The sequence below is a fragment of the Heterodontus francisci genome, chromosome 7 (genome assembly GCF_036365525.1).
Source record: "Heterodontus francisci isolate sHetFra1 chromosome 7, sHetFra1.hap1, whole genome shotgun sequence".
Taxonomy (NCBI): domain Eukaryota; kingdom Metazoa; phylum Chordata; class Chondrichthyes; order Heterodontiformes; family Heterodontidae; genus Heterodontus; species Heterodontus francisci.
The window spans coordinates 118,553,301-118,575,179 of record NC_090377.1 but is presented as its reverse complement, the minus strand read 5'-3'; the positions used below and the strand labels follow the sequence as shown (position 1 = coordinate 118,575,179).

Genomic DNA, 21,879 nt, shown 5'->3' with positions numbered 1-21,879 from the left:
AGGGGGGGGGGCAAGTGCGCTGTAAGGCTGGAGGGGGGGGGGCAAGTGCGCTGTAAGGCTGGAGGGGGGGGGGGGGGGGCAAGAGCGCTGTAAGGCTGGGGAGTTCCAGAGGAAGGAATATTGAGACTAAGTTACCCTTAAGATCTCTCAAACACAATAGTTAATGCAAGCTTCTGTCATGAATCAAGATACAAGATGATGTTCTCCAAGAGAATCTTTCTGGAAAGATTTATGGAAATTTGTAATAGCTGAACCATGAACTCCAATGGCACTTGGTCACAAAAATTATCAGCAGCGTTTGAAAATATTCACTAATTTAAGTAGCTGGAAAGTAGTGGGAGTTTACTTAACTGATCAAGTAATCTTGTGAGAAGCTCTGAAACTTGTCAACTAAACACAGTTACGATATACAAGTGCCATTTCTAAAGATGGATTACAATTGCACTTTAAAAGAATATTTAAAGCACATTTAAAGAACACTTTGGAGGTTGAGGAAAAACAAGCAGGAACTCCCAGTAGACTAACTGTTCACCTAGATATTGAACCTCAAGAACTTTATAGAGCAGGTGTGGGGTAAAATATGGTTGAATGACGATATGAAAATGAAATGTTTCCTGCACGCAGACCCGACATAAACCTTCAGATGAGATTGCTGAACACAAAGAAATTGGAAGTGGTTTTAAGCAGTTTACTTGGGATAATTCAGGGAATTATATGATTAAACTAAGGGTAAGTCATGGCAGAAGAGCTCGGCCCTGTGATATGCTCCTCCTGCGCTATGTGGGAAATCAGGGACGCTTCCAGTGTCCCTGACGACTATGTGTGCAGGAAGTGTATCCATCTGCAGCTACTGGCTACCCGCATTACAGAGCTCGATCTGCGGGTGGATTCACTGTGGTGCATCCACGATGCTGACAACATCGTGGATAGCACATTTAGCGAGGTGGTCACACCACAGTTAATGGCTGCACAGGCAGAAAAGGGATGGGTGACCACCAGGCAGAGTAGTAGGCACAGGCAGAGTAGTAGGCATGGGGGGGTGGGGTGTGGTGAGGATGACCTCCCAAGGTAAAGCAGCAACAGCCAAGTTCGTGGTACCACGGAGGGCTCTGCTGCACAGCAGGGGAGGAAAAGGGGTGGAAGAGCTATAGTGATAGGGGATTCTATCATAAGGGGTGCAGATTGGCGTTTCTGTAGCCGCAAACGAGACTCCAGGATGGTATGTTGCCTCCCTGGTGCAAGGGTCAAGGATGTCACAGAGTGGCTGCAGGACATGCTGAAGGGGGAGGGTGCACAGCCAGAGGTTGTGATACACATTGGTACCAACGATATAGGTAGAAAGAGGGATGAGGTCCTGCAACAAGAATTTAGGGAGCTAGGTAGAAGATTAAAAAGCAGGACCTCAAAAGGTTGTAATCTCTGGATTACTCCCTGTGCCAGGTGCTAGCGAATATAGGAATAGGAGAATACAGCAGATGAATGCGTGGCTGAGGAAATGGTGCAGGGGGGAGGGCTTTAGGTTCCTGGATCACCGGGTCTGTTTCTGGCAAAGGTGGGACCTGTACAAGTTGGACGGGTTGCACCTGAATCAGAACGGGACCAACATCCTTGCTGGGAGGTTTGCTAGTGCTGTTGGGGGGGTGGTTTAAACTAATTTGGCAGGGGGATGGGATACAGAGTGGAGGTACAGTAGGGGGTGAGACACAGCCAAATATAGAAGAGAAACTGAGTCAGTCTGGAAGGCAGAGCAAATATAGACCTGTTAAGGCACAAGTGAAAAATATACGGCTGGATTACATTGACTTTAATGCAAGGAGTCTTACTAATAAGGCAGATGAATTGAGGGCATCGATTAGCACATGGGATGATGATATTATTGCTATCAGAGATATGGTTGAGGGAGGAGCAGGACTGACAACTCAATATTCCAGGGTACAGAATCTTCAGGCGTGATAGGGGAGGGGATAAAAGAGGAGGTGGCATTGCACTGTTGATCAAGCAGTCAATTACTGCAGTAAGGAGGAATGATATCTTAGAAGGTTCCTCAAATTAGAGTCATAGAGTGATACAGCACTGAAACAGGCCCTTCAGCCCACTGAGTCTTTGCCGACAACAACCACCCATTTATACTAATCCTACATTAATCCCATATTCCCTACCACATCCCCACCATTCTCCTACCACCTACCTACACTAAAGGCAATTTACAAAGGCCAATTTACCTATCAACCTGCAAGTCTTTAACTAAGATAGTTAAAAGTCTTCCTTTTGGGCAAGTCAAGCATTTAATGCAGTAAAGTGATAAGGATTGATGTGATGAAATTAAATTGGTCAGTGGACATTAAAGCTTAGTCCTGGTTCAGACTGTACTTAACATTAATAAATCATTACTGAACTCTAAGGGCAAAAAGTATACTTAAAAACTGTATAAAATATGCATTTCACCAGTTTACTTTTCCCTTCCCCTCTACCTTTTATTTACAAGCCCAAACATCTTCAAAATAGAAGTGTTTTGACCTCATTAATTAGGTCTACTCTGCCAAATACCATAAGGTTTCCCATTTGCAGAGTCATAAAATGTCCGCTACAAATGCTTTGAGAATGCTACAAATCATTTCAAAGAATGGCTTTGAGATCAAAAGCCTGACAACTATAATTAAAGTTATAGGTGAACAACAAGCAATCAAGGTTCAAACAGCTTCCCTCATGATATTTAAACTTCATTGCTACTGTAACAGTCCACTTATCATTGGCAAACCTATAGTATAAATAGGCTATTAAACAATGCAACTTCCTTTGCAAGATTCCTGCCAATCAGTACTTCCCACTGCTTTTACTAATCTGAACAAGCAATGGAGAAATTGATAGGAACAAACTTTACTCGCCTTCCGATTCCTCTTCTCAGGAAGCCCCAGTGGAGATAAAATAGGCTGGTGTAAACAAGGTCAATTAGAAGTAACTGACCTGAACAATTGAAGCATTTGTCCAGTATTTATGGCCAGAATTCTGTGTTGCATACTGCATTTTATTGTAAAATTCTCATCTACATAATTCAAATGCTGGGCAACCCCAATTTCAGGACATACCCAAACATCACAAATTATAAGTCAAATATTTTGTCAGTCACCAAACAGACAAGCTCAATTCAGGCAGAATGAATAGAGGGGAAAAAAGCAGCAGAAATTAGGAAAAGAAAAATTCGGCCATATGGGTAGAACTTAAAAACAAAAAAGGGGCAACCACTTGGCTGGGAGTGTACTACAGGCCTCCAAACAGTCAGGGAGAGATAGAGGAGCAGATATGTAGGCAAATCTGAGAGAGGTGCAAAAATAATAGGGTAATAATAGTAGGGGATTTTAACTTAGCTAATAGCAACAGGGATAGTCTTAGCGCAAAAGGCTTAAAGGGGGAGGCATTCTAAAAATGCATACAGGAGAGCTTTTTCAGCCAGTACGTAGAAAGTCCTACACGAGAAGGGGCAATTCTGGAACTAATCCTAAGGAATGAAGCTGGACAAGTGGTAGAAGTATCAGTAGGGGAGCATTTCAAGGATAGTGACCATAACTCTAAGATTTAAGGCAGTTAGGGAAAAGGACAAAGATGGGCCAGAAATAAAAGGTATCGAATTGGGGGAAGGCCGATTTCAATTTGATAAAACAGGATCTTGCCAAAGTGGACTGGCAGCAGCTACTTGTAGGAAAGTCGACATCAGGCCAGTGGGAGTCATTCAAAGAGGAAAGAGTGAGGGTTCAGAGCCAACATGTACCTGTTAAGGTGAAGGGTGGGACCATCAAGTCCAGGGAACCCTGGATGTCAAGGGATATAGAGTATTGGATCAGGAAAAAAAAAAAGGAGGCTTATGGCAGATTCGTAGCGCTGAAAACAGCGGAGGCATTAAAGGAGTAGGGGGGGTACTTAAAAAAGTAATTAGGAGAGCGAAGAGGGGACATGAAAAAACATTGGCGGGCAAGATAAAGGAAAATCCTAAGGCATTTTATAAGTATATTAAGGGCAAGAGGATAACCAGGGAAAGAGTTGGGCCCATTAGGGACCAAAGTGGCAATCTGTCTGTGGAGCCAAAGGACATAGGTGAGGTTTTAAAGGATTACTTTTCATCTGTTTTCACTGTGGAGAATGACGATGTAGGTACAGAGATCAGGGCAGGGGATTGCGATATACTTGAACATATTAACACTGAAAGGGAGGAAGTAATAAATGTTTTAGCAGGCTTAAAAGTGGATAAATCCCCAGGCCCAGATGAAATGTATCCCAGGCTGTTATGTGAGGAAAGGGAGGAGATAGCAGGGGCTCTAACACAAATTTTCAGATCCTCTCTGGCCACGGGAGAGATGCCAGAGAACTGGACGACAGCGAATGTGGTACCATTATTCGAGAAGGGTAGCAGGGATAAACCAGGTAATTACAGGCTGGTGAGTCTAACATCAGTGATTGGGAAACTATTGGAAAAAATTCTGAGGAACAGGATTAATCTCCACTTGGAGAGGCAGGGAATAAACAGGGATAGTCAGCACGGCTTTGTCAGGGGGGGATCGTGTCTAACTAACTTGATTAAATTTTGAGGTGGTGACTAGATGTGTAGATGAGGATAAAGCAGGTGATGAAGTCTACATGGACTTCAGTAAAGCTTTTGATAACGTCCCGCATGGGAGATTGGTTAAGAAGGTAAGAGCCCATGGGATCCAGGGCAATTTGGCAAATTACATCCAAAATTGGCTTAGTGGCAGGAAGCAGAGGGTAATGGTCGAGGGTTGTTTTTGTGAGTGGAGGTCTGTGACCAGTGGTGTACCGTAGGGATCGGTGCTGGGACCCTTGTTGTTTGTAGTGTACATTAATGATTTAGACATGAATATAGGAGGTATGATAAGTAAGTTCGCAGATAACACGAAAATTGTTGGTGTTGTAAATAGCGAAGAGGAAAGCCTTAGATTACAGGACAATATAGATGGGCTGCTAAGATGGGCAGAGCTGTGACAAATGGAATTTAATCCTGAGGTGTGAAGTGAAGCATTTTGGGAGGACTAATAAGGCAAGGGAATATACAATGGATGGTAGGACCCTAGGAAGTACAAAGGGTCAGAGGGACCTTGGTGTACTTGTCCATAGATCACTGAAGGCAGCAGCACAGGTAGATAAGGTGGTTAGGAAGGCATATGGGATACTTGCCTTTATTAGCCAAGGCATAGAATATAAGAGCAGGGAGGTTGTGAAGAAGCTGTATAAAACGCTAGTTAGGCCATAGCTGGAGTACTGTGTAAAGTTCTGGGCACCACACTATAGGAAGGATGTGATTGCAATGGAGGGTGCAGAGGAGATTCACCAGGATGTTGCCTGGGCTGGAGCATTTCAGCTATGAAGAGAGATTGAAAAGGCTAGGGTTGTCTTCCTTCGAACAGAGGAGGATGAGAGGGGGGCGGGACATGATTGAGGTATACAAAATTATGAGGGGCAGTGATAGGTTAGATAGGAAGAGACTTTTTCCCCTAGTGGAGGGGTCAATAACCGGGGGGCATAGATTTAAGGTAAGGGGCAGCAGGAATTTGAGGAAAAATGTTTACACCCAGAGGGTGGTTGGAATCTGGAATACACTGCCTGAAGGGGTGGTAGAGGCAGGACCCCTCAACATTTAAGAAGTATTTAGATGAGCACTTGAAACGCCATAGCATACAAGGCTACGGGCCAAATGCTGGAAAATGGGATGAGAATAGTTAGGTGCTTGATGGCCCAAAGGGCCTGTTTCTGTGTTGCAGAACTCTATGACTCTATGATAACAGACTGAAATCCAATATTGAGTGCATTAAACACTGGTGTAACAGGAGTCCTCCAACAAGACCAAGGAACATTTCTTAACAAAAGCACAACTTATCCTGACTTCAGACAAAAACTGAAATCTGCTTGTTTAAGAAATCTGTCAGTGATTGCAAGGATACTGACTGCAACAAACATCTCAATACCACACTTGTCCAACATCATATGACCTCAAAGATCATACAATGACTCTACTTATGGAGAAAAGGTTACTGGGACAAACATGCTTAAGACGTCTGAGGTAAACTGAAAGCACTGGACCTCAAAGGAAGAAAGCAGGATAAAATTATCTATCTCCCTCCAGGTTAATCTCTGAGAATAAACCTCTGCTACAATCTGGTGGGGAGTGAGCCTTTGGCATTCCCACCTCTGAGTCAGAAGGTAAAACATTTGAGCCTCACTCCAGACAGCTCAGCAAGTGGAGACCTGAATAAAGTCTCGAAAAACTGGGTTGACATTCAACAGTGTTTTCACATCCAGACGGAGTGACCACTAGCTCAAAGGTAGTATTCCCACCTCTGAAGCACAAGGTCTGCATTACAGCTCCACTCCAAACAGTCCAGGCGACCAGAGCGCCAGATCTGAATACTGGGTTCATGTCCAGCAAGGGTACTTGCGTGTAATGTGTGCAACTACCCCTCTATACCTCCCATCGTAAAGAGTAGGTGAGTCTCGAGCCTTGTTTGCAGCTTACCCACCGACAAGAAGGGACTCTGAAAATAAAAGCTGTGTGAGAGGTAGTTGAATAAATCAAAGAAAAATTTCCTTTTATATCGTGCCTTCCACAATTTCAGGGCGTCCCAAAGTTTTACAAGTAATGAAGTTCTTTTTTGGAGTGTAATCACTGTTGTAATGTAGGAGGAATGGCAGCCTATTTGTACACAGCAAGATTCCACAAACAGCAATGTTCAAAGACCGAATAATCAGTTTGAGCGATGTTGGTTGAGGGATAAATATTGGTCAGGACACAATACTCTCGTTTCTTCGAATTAGTGCCCTGATATCTTTTACGTCCACCTGAAAGAGCACACATGGCCTCGGGTCAACATTTCATCCAAAAGCCAACACCTCTCAGACTGTGCAGCATTCAGTACTAGTATGTCAACCTAGATTTTGGTGCTTAAGGCCGATTTGAACTCTTGACAAAATTCTCTCTGCCTCTCCACCTCCCTCTCTTCCTTGAAGACAGTTCTTAAAACCTACCTCCCACAAAGCTTTTGGTCACCTATCTTCATACCTTCTTACATGGCTTGAAGTCAAATTTTGTCTGATAATACTCCTGTGAAATGCCTTGGACGTTTTTGTGTCAAATGCACTACATAACTCTAAGTTCTTGTTACTGATGTGACTTAATTCAATGACTCAGGAGGGGTGACAAAATTGGAGGAGGGGTATAACCAGCCTGAAAAATGCCATACTAATCTTCCGAAAAGGACTGGCAAAGTTGACTCAATCAGTACTTCTGAAGCACTGGTTGTGCGGGGTGGTTGGGGGCGGGAGGTGCTCAAGACAGCCAGTGCATGTGTGTCAGACTAAACAAACACTGCTGTGGTACAAATATTATTTAGAGCATGGCCTCTAGGCATGGACTGCAGGCCCAACAAACCCAAAAAAATTATGCAGATCAGGTGGAAGCTACGGTTTGGTTAATTTGCTTTGTGTAAACTAGCACCCATGTTTCCTACATCACAACAGTGACTACACTTCAAAGGTACTTCATAGGCCGTGAAGCACGTTGGGACATCCATAAATTCTTACTCCTTTTTCTGTTCTGAGCAGATGAAAAAAGTAAATGGTCAACCCTTTATATAGAATGGATGCATTCAGATTAGTTTCCCCCCTGCAACCACCCCCCGCAACCCCCGAGGGAAGATGATGCAGGGCAGAACATTCAGTGGACTATTTTTCTCCGTTATCGGCGGAAAAGGAAATGCAATGGTAACTACCGAAGATGATTTTCCCAATTCCAGTGCAAGTGAATGTGCCATTTGTAATGGGAAAGATCCATCTAGTTGGTTGGTGTAGAACTGAATGCATCAGACTATCCCATCCTTATGGCCCAAGGAGAGACTGTTGTACGAAGTGACATGGGCCAACTTCTAACTGGAGCTTAGCAAACGCATACTGCAGGATTAAAAGTTTTTTTCAATCCAAGAAATTCCTGGATCAATAAATCTCCTTAAAATACAGTTTTTGCTGGTAAAAGACCCATTTCTGCTACACGAACAGTCTTTCCTCATTCTGCCAGCAGAAGTTTCACTTACCCGATCGATAGCGTTCATCCCTGGAATTGGAGGCTCGAGATTTGGGCTGTCTGGTGGCAGCCACAAAAGCGACAGAGGAGGAAAAAGGTGAAGACTGGATAGGTCCTGGGAGCCTGGACTCAATTTGAAATGAAGGATCTACACCTGCAGAAAGAAAAGACGTTTAACTTTTATGACATCCCTTTCTACGTGCTCTCAATATAGAATACCAGTATATTCAGCATGCTGAAGGATACTTACCGTGCAGCTACACTGGACTTCAGTTTATTCAGCAGGTAGGGGCTAACATAAAGAATTCTATAGTACCCTAAAATATTCATACATATGACCATTCTTCTTTTCCTCTCAAATTCCTCAAGAAATTATGCTATTTGCACTGCAATAGCTGCATTTCACAGTGTCAATACCAGATTTTGTTTGGCTACAGTGGGAGAAGACAGGGGCAGGTAATTTAGAGCAAATGAATCAAAAAGCTGGAGTTTCAAGCACACTATTCAGATCCAAATACCAACAGCCAAAACTTCAGAATGATTCAACATCAATGAGAAATTAGCTAAATTCCCCCTTCCCAAATAAGTACACACATGATGCAGAATCATAAACTGCACAACTATCTCTTTAACGAGTATCCTCAGTTATGCAAGTTCCATCTACCGATAATTCCCTCTTCACAAAACACTAATTTATACTAATGCATTGACAATTGATTCGTGTTTGGTGTTTGACAACTGCCACGACTGGAGTATGAAGGGGTTTTTAAACTGCTTGAAACTGGTTTTAGCTGTACTTGTGTTAAGTGTGAAATTTTGGGATTAGATTTAGTAGTTGAATTTGGAAAAGCACCCGAGTCAGACAGACCAATTAGCAAACCAATAACGGGCAAATGCTCAATCTTCTGCATTTCAAATATCAATTAATATATGAAATGGCATTAAGTATGGTCTAAATTCAGAAAACAATCAATTCTGTCCAAACCTTTTTCCTGATCGAATACAGAACAGGCGACAGAATAACTAACTTTGAACATTAACCTACTTCTCAAGCAAGTCTTTACCCATATTTCAGTCCAACCACCAGTATGAGAACATTTCCAGAAGGTGCCAAATATGAACTTCTATGCAGCAACAAAATTAGAATACGTACTCAAAGCATTCAGTTCAAAACCAGTATTGCACATGGTGTTCCAGAATAGCAACAATCCCAGTTTTACACCAGAACCACATTAATGGGAAGGTATACAGCAAGAATTTAATTACTAACATATTCCAGACAAACCAGATTTATACTAAATGCCAAGACTTGATGTTTGATGCACTGACTGGAGTTATTGAAGAATTATATGCATAGTTAAAAAGTGTTGACAGACAACTTTTTACAAAAAAACCTTATATTTATATATGCTTTATGTCATTGAAAAATCCTAAGTGTTTCATATCCATTACATTCTACAATGCAAGAAGTTACGTGTAAGCTAACACGACAGCAATTCTGCATTAGCCAGCTCGAACATACAGCAATGAGGTGAATTATCAATTAATTTTCATGGTGAGAAAGATACAGTGATAATTATGGGGGATTTTAACCTACATATAGACTGGAAAAATCAGATGGGCAAAAGTAGCCCAGACGAGGAGTTCATACAATGTTTTTGGGATAGTCAACCGGAGAGCAGGCTGGACTAGACCTGGTGTTGTGCAACAAGATAGGATTAATTGATGACCCCATAGTGAAGGCACCCCTCCGTAGCAGCGATCATATGACTGAATTTTACATTCAGTTTGAGGGTGAAAAGAGTGGGTCTAAGACTAGTATTTTCAATTTAAATAAGGGCAATTATGAGGGCATGAAAGCAGAGCTAGCAAAAGTGAACTGGTAAAGTCGATTAGGCGACAGGTCACTACAGGTGCAGTGGCAGATATTTAAGGGGATATTTCAGAACACAATAGATACATTCCAGTGAGAAAGAAAAATTCCAAGGTGAGGACCCACCATCCGTGGTTAACAAAAAAAAGTTAAAGATAGTATCAAACTTAAAGTATTTAACTGCGCAAAAATAAGTGGCAGGTCAGAAGATTGGACAGAATATAGAAAGAGGCAAAGAACAACTAAAGGAGGAAAAGAGAGTATTAGTGAAAGCTTGATGGAAATATAAAGACAGATAGAAAGAGGTTCTACAGATATTTTAAATAGGTATTTAAAAAAGTGTTAACAAATGAGCATTGGTCCTATGCAAAGTGAGTCTGGGGAATTAATATGGGAAAATAAGGAGATGGCAGATGAATTGAACAGGTATTTTGCTTCGAGCTTCACTACAGAGGGTACAAGTAACATCCTAGAAATAGCTGTAAATCAGGAAATGGAAGGGAGGGAGGAACTCAAGAAAATTACAAAAATCACCAGGGAAATGGTGCTGAGCAAATTGTTGGAACTGTGGGCTAACAAGCCCTGGGTCCTGATGGACTTCATCCTCGGATCCTAAAAGAACTGGCTAGTGAGATAGTTGGTGCATTGGTTTTAATTCCCTAGATTAGGGCAAGGTTCCATTAGATTGGAAAATAGCAAACGTAACTCCTTTATTCAAAAAGGGAGACAGAAAGCAGGAAACTACAGGTCAATTAGCCTAACATGTGTCTTGGGGAAAATGTTAACTCTCCACACAGATGCTGCCAGACCTGCTGAGTATTTCCAGCACTTTCAGTTCTCATTTCAGAGTTCCAGCATCTGCAGTATTTGCTCTTATTTCTGTATGCATAAATGGGTCATTTTCTGCTTGGCACAATGTAACGTGTGGTGTACTGGGGCCCCAACTTTTTATAATTTTTTAGAAATGACTTGGATGAAGGGTCCAAAGGTATGGTTGCTAAATTTGCTGATGACACAAAGATAGGTAGGAAAGTAACTTGTGAAGAGGACATAAGGAGGCTACAAAGGGATATAGATAGGTTAAGGTGAGTGGGCAAAGACCTGCCAAATGGAGTATAATGTGGGAAAATGTAAAGTTGTCCATTTTGGCAGGAAGAATAAAAAAGCATATTATCTAAATCTTGAGAGATTGCGAAGCTCTAAGATGCAGAGGGATCTGGGTGTCCTAGTGCATGAATCGTAAAAGGTTAGTGTGCAGGTTTGGCACGTAATTAGGAAAGCTAACAGAATGTTATTGTTTATTGCGAGGGACATTGAATACAAAAGTAGGGAGGTTATGCTGCAATTATACAAGGCATTTGTGAGACCACATCTGGAATACTGTGTACAGTTTTGGTCTCCTTATTTAAGGAAGGATGTAAATGTGTTGGAAGCAGTTCAGAGAGGTTTACTAGACTAATACCTGGAATGAGCAGGTTGTCTTATGAGGAAAGATTGGACAGGCTAGGCTTGTATCCGCTGGAGCTTACAAAAGCAAGAGCTGACTTGATTGAAACATACAAGATCCTGAGGGGTCTTGACAGGGTAGATGTGGTAAGGATGTTTCCCCTGTGGGAAAATCTAGAACTATTAAAAATAAGGCGTCGCCCATTTAAGACAGAGATGAGGAGAAATTTTTTTTTTCTGACGGTCATGAGTCTTTAGAATTCTTATTCAAAAAGCGGAGTCTTTAAATATTTTTACGGCAAAGTGAGTTAAATTCTTGATGAGCAAGGGGGTGAAAGGTTATGGGGTAGGCAGGAATGTGGAGTTGAGGTTACAACCAGATCAACCATGATCTTATTGAATGGCGGAGCAGGTTCGAGGGGCCGAGTGGCCTACTCCTGCTCCAAATTCAGATGTTCACATGTGGCATCAGTTGAGGAAAAAAGGCATTCTTCACTCAATACTCAACTGAAATGCCGCATTAGATTAGGACCTTAAATCCTCACATATGGCTCTCAAATCCATAACCTCCTAGCCGAGTTATATAGTAAGCTGAGCTGACAGTTTGTAACTCAGTCCTGTCAATTTAATCAGATCAGATCTTACTGTTTGCAGTCATTGAGGAGATAGAATACAATCATGGCAATCCAAATAAAATCAAAAGGCCCTTCACTAGGTAAATATCAACAGTGCCAGGAACTCTGAAAAGATGTAATAGGATACACTAAGTAGTTCTTTGACAAGGATGTATTGCTGTGGTTTTACATTCTAAGATTTTATTTTGTTTAAGCTAACTGGATGTTCTTTTATTTAAAATTTAACTTCAGAATCGGACTGCATACAGCAAAAGTGGCAAGCATGCAAATAGTCATTCTGAAACTGAGGGTGTAAATTGTCATTCATATTGGATTCATTTTTTTCAGCCAAAATGGCAGAATTCAACTTAAACATTGGTGCTGATTTGCAATGCAAGAATCTTACACCACAAATTAATCAAGTCCTCTCGATATATTCTACATAAAAAGTAAAAGCTGAGTGACAAATAGCTAAATAGAATTTGGGGAGCTATAGAGCGACAAACATTGTAAGGAGATATTTGCGATGCTGCAATCCAATTCAAAGACTCTGACAGAGCACCAGCTGACCCCAATAAGTTCAAACATCAGTATTTCTCTCCAATCTATAAAACGACGCTGTTTTTGTCTGTCAGCACATTTCTGATTTGGTAGGTGGGTTTATTTGGTGGACGATGCCTGCCTGCACCTGTGGGATGACAGTTGGTTAATTAGATATTTTAAAACTGGACTGTAACATTCGGGTACTATGTGCACATAGTTCAACAATTCATGCGAGGTGTTTTTGGACATTCTAAAGACACATGCAGCTGCCAATGGTTGGTGTTCTGCTGTCCCTATGCAAAGACGGATTTTGTGTGTGCATGAAGTGATGCAAATTCTAGGCAAACAGGGCAGGGGTGGTTGAGATGATGGCATTGGTTAATGATACTAATTTGACTGCAGGGTCAGGTCAGGGTCAATATAGAAATGTAGTGGGATGGACATGGCATGGGAGGGGTGGCATGGGAAAATGGACTGTCATAGGAGGGAGGGTATGACGTGGGAAGGATGGAATAGCATGGGATGGGGATGGCACTGGATGAGCAGGAGGGAAAGGGTGGCATGGGAGGAGAGGATGACATGGGCTAGTAGCAGCATGGGATGAGGATGGAATGACATGGCAGGAATGGGAGGGAGGGGATGGCATTGGAAGAGTGGTATGGGAAGGACGAAATGACATGGGTTGTGGGGAATGGCAAGGCTAGATAACTTGATGCGATTGGTTTAATATACTATTTTGACTACAGGGTCAATATGGAAATGTGATAGGATGGGAATGCCATGGAAGTGGGGACATGGGAGGGGGAAGGGCAGGGCCAGAGTGGCATGGGAGGGGTCAATGCGATGTTGACATTTATTAAGTATACTAATTTGGCTGCAAATGTTTTGCAGGTCTCTGCTAGTTCCTTATTAATCTACCAACATTCTCTATCATACTCTCTAATAATTCATATTGTCCTTCATACTCTGCCTACTCATGCACATTTTCCCTTACACTTCATTCTGAATCATGTCTCACCTTGCTCATGCTTTCTCCTCTCTTCCTTCTTGTTGCAGGCAGATTTACACTAACTTTATCACCTCGCTCTTTCCTTTACTCACAGACTTTCCAAATGCACTGTACTCTATCCCTTCTTTTTATTCCACTTGCACATGCCATCTGCTTTCAATGTGTAGCTGCTCTTGTTCAAATCAATCACCTGCATTCACTCAACAATCACAGTGTCTTTCTCTCCAATTACCCTGCAAGAGGTTTTGTTCAAGTTGCTCTCATGCATTTCTTTCAAACTCTATTTACACAGCATAATTAGCAGAGAGAATGTCACTTTGCATCACAGCAACCATGAGAAAAAGCTTCCCAAGCACACTTGCCTGTGGCAGTCCTGCATAAATGTGTGAAAGGACAAGTGTCCATTCATCTCAGCTCAAGGTTGGTGTCCTCTGGGAAAGCTCAACTACCTTAAGCTTTGATAAGAATGACCATCAGATCCATATGTAGAAGACATATGGCAAAGTTGCTACTCCAATAAGGGCCCATTCATGGAGGTGTCTCAAGTCCTTGTTGAGGAAATTCATCACTACATTCTTTATGTTTGTCAAGTACTGCACAGAAGTAATGATTTAATTCTGGCAAGCAGTATTGATTTATTTCTGAAGAAGGGTCACTGACCTGAAACATCAACTCTGCTTCTCTCTCCACAGATGCTGCCAGACCTGCTGAGTATTTCCAGCATTTCTCGTTTTTATTTCAGATTTCCAGCATCTGCAATATTTTGCTTTTATTGATTTATCTGCAGCGTATCCCTGACAACAGAACAATACTGAGTTCTTCCTGTTTATTTAGTATTGTACAACAGATATATTGCCCACCCACTGCGTGACCATATATTTAACCTGGACAAGCAAGAGTACCAGTCATGCTGCTCCAAGTTTAAGCCATTCATGCGTATTCAATCAACCTGCAACTGTGTTCCAAGTAATGTGTTTAGGTTCCCCAAAAATGACACCACAACCTGTGAAGGAGGAATCCATCGTCAGCACTGGGTATGTAAAGGCCCAAGGTGAAGTGTCACTTCAAGACCATCAGACAGAGCAACTTCTGAACCTTGAGAAATCTTGCCCAATAGTTTCAAATATTCCACTATCCCAAAATGCAGTCGGTGGATCTGTAATGACTTCTTGTCGGCGGGTGGGAGGAGGGGGTACTGAGTGGACCACTACTGTTTTTAATTTCCATCTATGGCCTGGATTCAAAACCTCCATACAAAACAGTCAGATTTCCAGATGATAAACTCAGAGGAACAGTGAAACTGAAGTAGGTAGCTCAGAAGTTCCAGAATGAGTTATATAATATTTCAATGAGCAGTCAAAAATGGCAGATGGAATTTAATGTAGGTAAATGTAAACTACATAGAGGAAGAAAAAATATGACATGTACTTCATGAATTGTGTTGAAATAACTAAGGATGAAGCTGAAAGAGAGTTAGAAGCTTACTGGAGTGCGCACTCCACATATCCACCCAAACAATCCAGAAAGCCAGTCCCATACAGCCAAAGTAGAAAAAATGAGTCAGAGAATGTCGTGACCATACTGTATGTTGCTCTAGTCAGATCACAGCTTATGCACTGCGTCCACTTCTGGTCATCAAGGCACAAGGGATATGTTAAGGCACTGTAGGCAATGCGCCAAAGAACTAGTCTGATCCCTAGTGTCTAAAGGTTGGACTTACTGCGTAAGATTGGAGAAACTTGGATTTGTCACTGTGGAAAGGAGGTATCTATGAGGTGATGTTTGATAGGTATGACAGTTAAGGGACTAGAAAAAGGTAAATCTGAAATATTACCTCACGTTGAGGGAATAGAGAGAAAAAAAAACCCAATGTAACAGAGCTTGAAGCTAGTAAAAGGCAAATATAGGAGCAAGGTCAGAAATTTTTTCCACAGTGATCAAAGTATGGAATAGACCTTCAGAAAGAGTACTAGAAGCAAAACACCTGGTATCTTTTAAGCAGCAATTACATTCTCAATCCAGGTAAATTCAGGATCTTTCAGGGTGAATGAAAGGCAATCGCCTGACTGGCCTTCCTTACCTGAATTATCTTGTGCTCGAGCACAGCGTGCAACATTGGGAGAGATTAAATATTTAAGAATTAAATACATGGTCAGCAACAGCTATTCCAATACTAACTGCATGTTTTAGAATATTAGAAACATATTTTATTCATGAATTTGGGATTGTAAGAAAACCAGACTAGCAAATCTTGAGAAATTCCAGATAATGGATCTTCTAAAAACCAAGACAGGACAACTAAAGAATTGCCATGAAGTGCAAATGATCCTTTGCTCCAGACTACGGAACAATTCCGATTTTTCACATGTCAATGAAATGCATGTGAAGGAAGCTGTCCTTTGCTCGAGTCACTTTCCAAATTTGGGATTTACCAACATGCTTCAAACTCACATCTTATTGCAAGATAACATAATTGGTAAAACTGAGAAATAAGAAATAGAGGCCAATTTGACTTAATTGCTTGAGGAAACAACTATATCATGGCAATGCAACAAGTAAAAACTTTATTCCTGACTAGAAGGACTCCGTAAGCTTTTAATTAATGGAATGCAACATTGACAGACTGACATCAATCACAAAAAAGAACTCAGGAGACATTTCAGCTGAGTGTGCAAAAGTAGGCCAGTCAAGTCATGAGACTCACAATAAGTTGCAAAAGCCAAATTCTCAAAAAGGTCCTCTCCCGCCCCCTTGCCCCCTGGATGAGGACTTGAATTAATTCTGTAACAGCGAATACAAGTCCTAAATGGTGTTTTGCATTCCAGCAGCCAGAGCATCAAACATAATGGAGTGTGGGCAGAAGCTCCTAGACAGGTACAGAACTTGGCCAAAAGCTGTGGCTTTAGTCAGAAGCAATGACATTGGATTCATGACCTGCATGAGTTAAGTAGGACTTCAAACCTCTGCAATTTCATGATTACGAGAAAAGCCATGCACCAGCTGGAACAGAATATCCAGATTTTTTTTCTTTCATGGGATGAGTGTCCCTGACAAGGCCAGCATTTGTGGCCCATCCCTAACTGCCCTTGAGCAGGTGATAGCAAGCCGCCTTCTTGAAGCACTGCAGTCGATGTGGTGTAGGTACACCCACAATGCTGTTAGAGAGGGAGTGATAGGATTTTGACCCAGTGACTCTTAAAGAACAGCGATATAGCTTAAAGTCAGGATCGTGTGTGGCTTGAACAGGAACTTACTGGTGGCTGTGTTCCCATGCATCAGTTGCCCTTGTCCTTCTACATCATGGTGGTCACATGTTTACAATGTGCGGTCAGAAGGACCTTGGGAAGTTTCTGCAGAGTATCTTGTAGCTGGTACACACTGCTGCCGGCGATGGACAGAATAAAGGTTTAATCAGCTGGATAGGGTGCCGATCAAGTGGATGATGTTGAACTTCTGGCCATAATTTTTCAGTCTTCCTTAAACTCGGGGGTGGTGCCAGAGGACTTTGTTGAGAGAGATGTAGAGTACAAGAGCAAGGAGATTATGTTGAACTTGTATAATACACTAGTTTGGCCTCAACTGGAGTACTGCATCCAGTTCTGGGTGCCACACTTTAGGAAAGATGCGAAGTCAGTGGAGAGCATGCAGAGAAAATTCATGAGAATAGTTCCAGGGATAAGGAACTTCAGTTATGAAGATAGATGGGAGAAGTTGGAACTGTTGTCCTTGAAAAAGAGAAGGCTGAGGGGAGATTTGATAGAGTTATTAAAAATCATGAGGTACCTGGACAGAGTAGTAAGGAGAAACTGTTTCCAATCGTGCAAGGATCAAGAAGAGGAGGACACAGATTTTAAGTAATTGGTAAAAGCAACATGAGGAAAAACTTTTCACAGAGAAAGTGAATGTCTGGAAAACACTGCCGGAGAGTGTGGTGGAGGCAGGTTCAATTGAAGCATTCAAAAGGGAATTTGACAGTTACATGAAAAGGAATCATGTATAGAGTTATGGGGAGAAAGCGGGGAAATGGCACTAAGTGAACTGCTCATTCGGAGAGCTAGTGCAGATACGATGGGCTGAATGGTCTCCTTCTGTGCTGTAATAATTCTGAGATTCTTCAATGTTGTAGGAGCTGCATTCATCCAGGCAAGTGAACAGTATTCCATCACACACCAGACTTGTGCCTTGTAGATGCACATGCTTTAATGAGTCTGGACCTGAGTTACAATGCAGAATTCCCAGCCTCTCTTCTGCTCTTGCAGTCACAGTATTTATATGGCTGGTCCAGTTAAGTTTCTGATCAATGGTACCCACCGCAGAATCTTAATGGTGGGGAATTCAGCAATCGTAATGCCATTAAAGGTCAAGGAGAGATGGTTAGATTCTCTCTTGTTTGAGATGGTCATTGTCTGGCACTTGTGTGGTGCGAATGTTATTTGCTACTTATCTGCCCAAACCTAAATGTTGTCCAGGTCTTGCTGCCTAAGGACACAGACTGCTTCACTATCTGAGAAGTCGTGAATGGTACTGAACGCTGTGCAATTAGCGAACATCCCCACTTCTGACCTTAAGATGGAGGGAGGGTCATTGATAAAGCAGCTGAAGATGGTTGGGCCGAGGACATTACCCTGAGGAAACCTTGCAGTGATATCCTGGGGCTGAGATGATTGTCCTCCAACAATCAAAGCCATCTTAGTTTGTGTTAGGTATGACTCCAGCTAGTGAAGCTTTTTCTGCTGATTGCCATTGACCTCAAAATTGCTGGGGCTCCTTGATGCCACACTCAGTCAAATACTGCCTTGATGCCAAAGGCCATCACTCTCTCCTAACCAATGGAATTCAGCTCATTTATCCACGTATGGACCAAGGCTGTAATGAGGTCTGGAGCAGAGTGTCCATGGCGCAACCCAAAATGAGCATCAGTGAGCAGCTTATTGCTGTGCAAGTGCCTTCTATCACTTTGCCGATGATCCAAGATTAGACTGATGGGGCAATAATTGGCAGGATTGGATTTGTCCTTTTTATGGACAGGTCATACCTGGGCAATTTTCCACATTGCAGGGTAAATGCCAGTGTTGTAACTGTACTGGAACAGCTTGGCTAGGGGCGCAGCAAGCTCTGGAGCACAGGTCTTCAGTACTATTGCCGGAATATTGTCAGGGCCCATAGCTTTTGCAGTATCCGGTGCCTTAAGTCGTTTCTTGATATCACGCGGATTGAATCAAATTGGCTGAAGTCTGGCATCTGTGATGCTGGGGACTTCAGGAGGAGGCTGAGATGGATCATCAACTCGGCACTTCTGGCTGAAGATTGCTGCAAGTGCTTCAGCCTTATCTTTCGCACTGATGTGCTGGGCTCCCCCATCATTTAGGATGGGGATATTTGTGGAGCCACCGCCTCCAGTTAGTTGTTTAATTGTCCACCACCATTCACAGCTGGATGTGGCAGGACTGCAGAGCTTAGATCTGATCCATTGGTTATGGGATCGCTTAGCTCTGTCTATCGCATGCTGCTTACGCAGTTTGGCATGCAAGTAGTCCTGGGTTGTAGCTTCACCAGGTTGACACCTCATTTTGAGGTATGCCTGGTGCTGCTCCTGGCATTTCCTCCTGCGCTGATTGCCCACAGCGCCTCATGGATGCCCAATTTTGCATTGCTAGATCTGTTCGAAATCTATCCCATTTAGCACGATGATAGTGCCATACAACACAACGGACATGCAGACACAGAGACATGCAGACACAGCAGGTATTAGCACCTGAAAAAAGAGCTCTGAACCATTTAAACTGAAGGAATAGGATTTTTAGTCTGTTTAATTATCTCTCAAAATTCTAAGAAAAAGTCAAGCCAAGAGAGAGATCTCTGGTTATTTAAATTGAAGAAAGGGAAGTCAGACTGTGACAATCTTTTATCCCTCAAAAACTCTAAAGGCATATTGATTTTGTTGAAAGTGTTTGCAAGTCGTTAATGGTTGAAATTCGCTAGAGAAGGAAAGCAACAGGCTGCGAGGACGTCAAGCAACAGGCTGCGAGGACGTCAAGCAACAGGCTGCGAGGACGTCAAGCAACAGGCTGCGAGGACGTCAAGCAACAGGCTGCGAGGACGTCAAGCAACAGGCTGCGAGGACGTCAAGCAACAGGCTGCGAGGACGTCAAGCAACAGGCTGCGAGGACGTCAAGCAACAGGCTGCGAGGACGTCAAGCAACAGGCTGCGAGGACGTCAAGCAACAGGCTGCGAGGACGTCAAGCAACAGGCTGCGAGGACGTCAAGCAACAGGCTGCGAGGACGTCAAGCAACAGGCTGCGAGGACGTCAAGCAACACTGGACTGTAAATTTGCAAGGACTCAATTTTTCTATTTTATACCTTCATAGTGTTTAAGAATTTAGTTCTTCTAATTAAAGGAGTTAATTTGTTAATTTAAAGACACCTGCTTTGGTTAGCCTCATTCGGGGGGGTTAATAGATGGTACAATTTGGCTGGGTCTCTTCAATTTGCAAGTTTTAAATGATATGTTAGGCGATCTGTGGAGCGATGGAATTGAATCAGCGCGTCTCTCCCACCACAATTAGAATTGTATATTTTGATTGGGAGCTTTGACAGGAGCGTTTGGTTGTAACAGCATAAAGAAGGTAGAAAGTCTGAAAGAGATTAAACATAACAGCAAAGTACAAAAGAAGAAACCAGGATTGAGGGGGCAAAAAAAAAAAAAAAAAAAGCGGGGGCGAACTTTCAAATCAAGGAAACCCAAAGTAAAAATGTACATAATGTGCCAAGTACAAAAAACAAAACTGGGAAACTGCTGGACTTAAGAACATAACATAAGAAATAAGAGGAGGCGGCGGCCATTCGACCCCTTAAGCCTGTCCTGCCATTCAATAAGATCATAGCTGATCTGCCCCAGACCTCAACTCCTCTTCCGTGCCAGCTCATCGCCCTCAACACCCAGATATTTCAAAGATATATCTACCTCCTCTTTAAATACTTGCAGTGATCTAGCTTCCACAACTCTCTGGGATAGAGAATTCCAGACATTCACTACCCTTAGAGAAAAAATTACTTAGCATGTCAATTTTAAATGTGTCCCCTCATTCTGTAACTATGTCCCCTAGTTCGAGATTCCCCCACTATTAACAAAACTACCCCACTTCCTTTTCCTTTTTGTCTATTTTTCCAGAACGTCGAATACCCTTAAATATTGAGTTCCCAGTGTTGGTCAGCCTGCAACCACGTCTCTGTAATAGCTATCAAGTCATATTCATTTATTTCTATTTGCGCCATCAGCTCATCTATCTTGTTACAAATGCTGCATGCATTCAGATAAAGAGCCTTAAGCTTGGACTTTTCATCATTATTCCTCATTCTGCTTCTAATTTCTGCTGCACTCTTCTGCTTATATTTTCTGCTCCTTCCCATCAATCTTTGATTATTGTTCGCTTCTTCACTATCCTGCACCTCTGCTCTCTCATTTCTTTTTGATTTTTTAAACTTAAACTTAATTAGCTTAAAGTCCTACCTTCAACCAGAGTTATACGATTCGCCAGGACACTGTTCCCAGCATGGCTCAAATGAAGCCTGTCCCAATGGAACAGTTCTCTCCTTCCCCAGTACTGTGCCAGTGCCCCATGAATCGGAAGCCATTTCTCCCACACCAGTCTTTGAGCCACTAAAATAGAAAATGACAAAACTAGTAACAAATATGGTTGTAGCTGGGTCAAGATTGGCAGTCAAATGTACTGGGTATAAAAGCTTTAGGAAATAAAGGGATGAAAGAACAGGGATAGTGATATTAGAGGAAGTATCATAGGACTGGACTGTCAGGATTTAAATAGCCAAATATTTCTAAAACAGAATCTATTTGAATTCAGCTGCAGGATAGCAAAGGATTGGACACATTATTAGGAATATATGTCACAGACCAAACAGTGGAAAGAAAAGACAGGATTAAATTTGCAGATAAAAGAGATGCGTAATAATAACTCAGGTTTTAGCTATCCAAAAATGGACTGGAATAAGTAAAATATTTGCCGTGAGAAAGGGGACAGTTATCTTGCAGTACAGGTTCATTTGGCAGCACTCTTGTCTCCAATTCAGAAGGTTGTAGGGTTCAAATCCCACTCCAGGAGATTGATACACATAATCTAGGTTGGCACTACAGTGGAGTACTGAGGCTGTGTGCTGCACTATTCGATGAGAAGTAAGCTATTCTGATAACCTTATTGGTTATTGGTTCCTCAAACACTACCAAAAACACATTTATTGTTCTTTCATGATTTGTGCAACATTGCTGTGTGCCATATATAAGCAATGATTGCACT

General features: G+C 42.3%; 1 protein-coding gene across 1 annotated transcript in view; it reads right to left on the bottom strand.

Annotated features, from left to right (window-relative positions):
* Positions 1-21,879, bottom strand: part of LOC137372271 (disco-interacting protein 2 homolog A-like) — a 299,051-nt gene that overhangs the window by 150,234 nt on the left and 126,938 nt on the right. Inside the window, exon 3 of the mRNA XM_068036004.1 lies at positions 8,091-8,234. Within this exon, the coding sequence (XP_067892105.1) occupies positions 8,091-8,234 (144 nt within the window). The remainder of the gene's footprint in view (positions 1-8,090; positions 8,235-21,879) is intronic.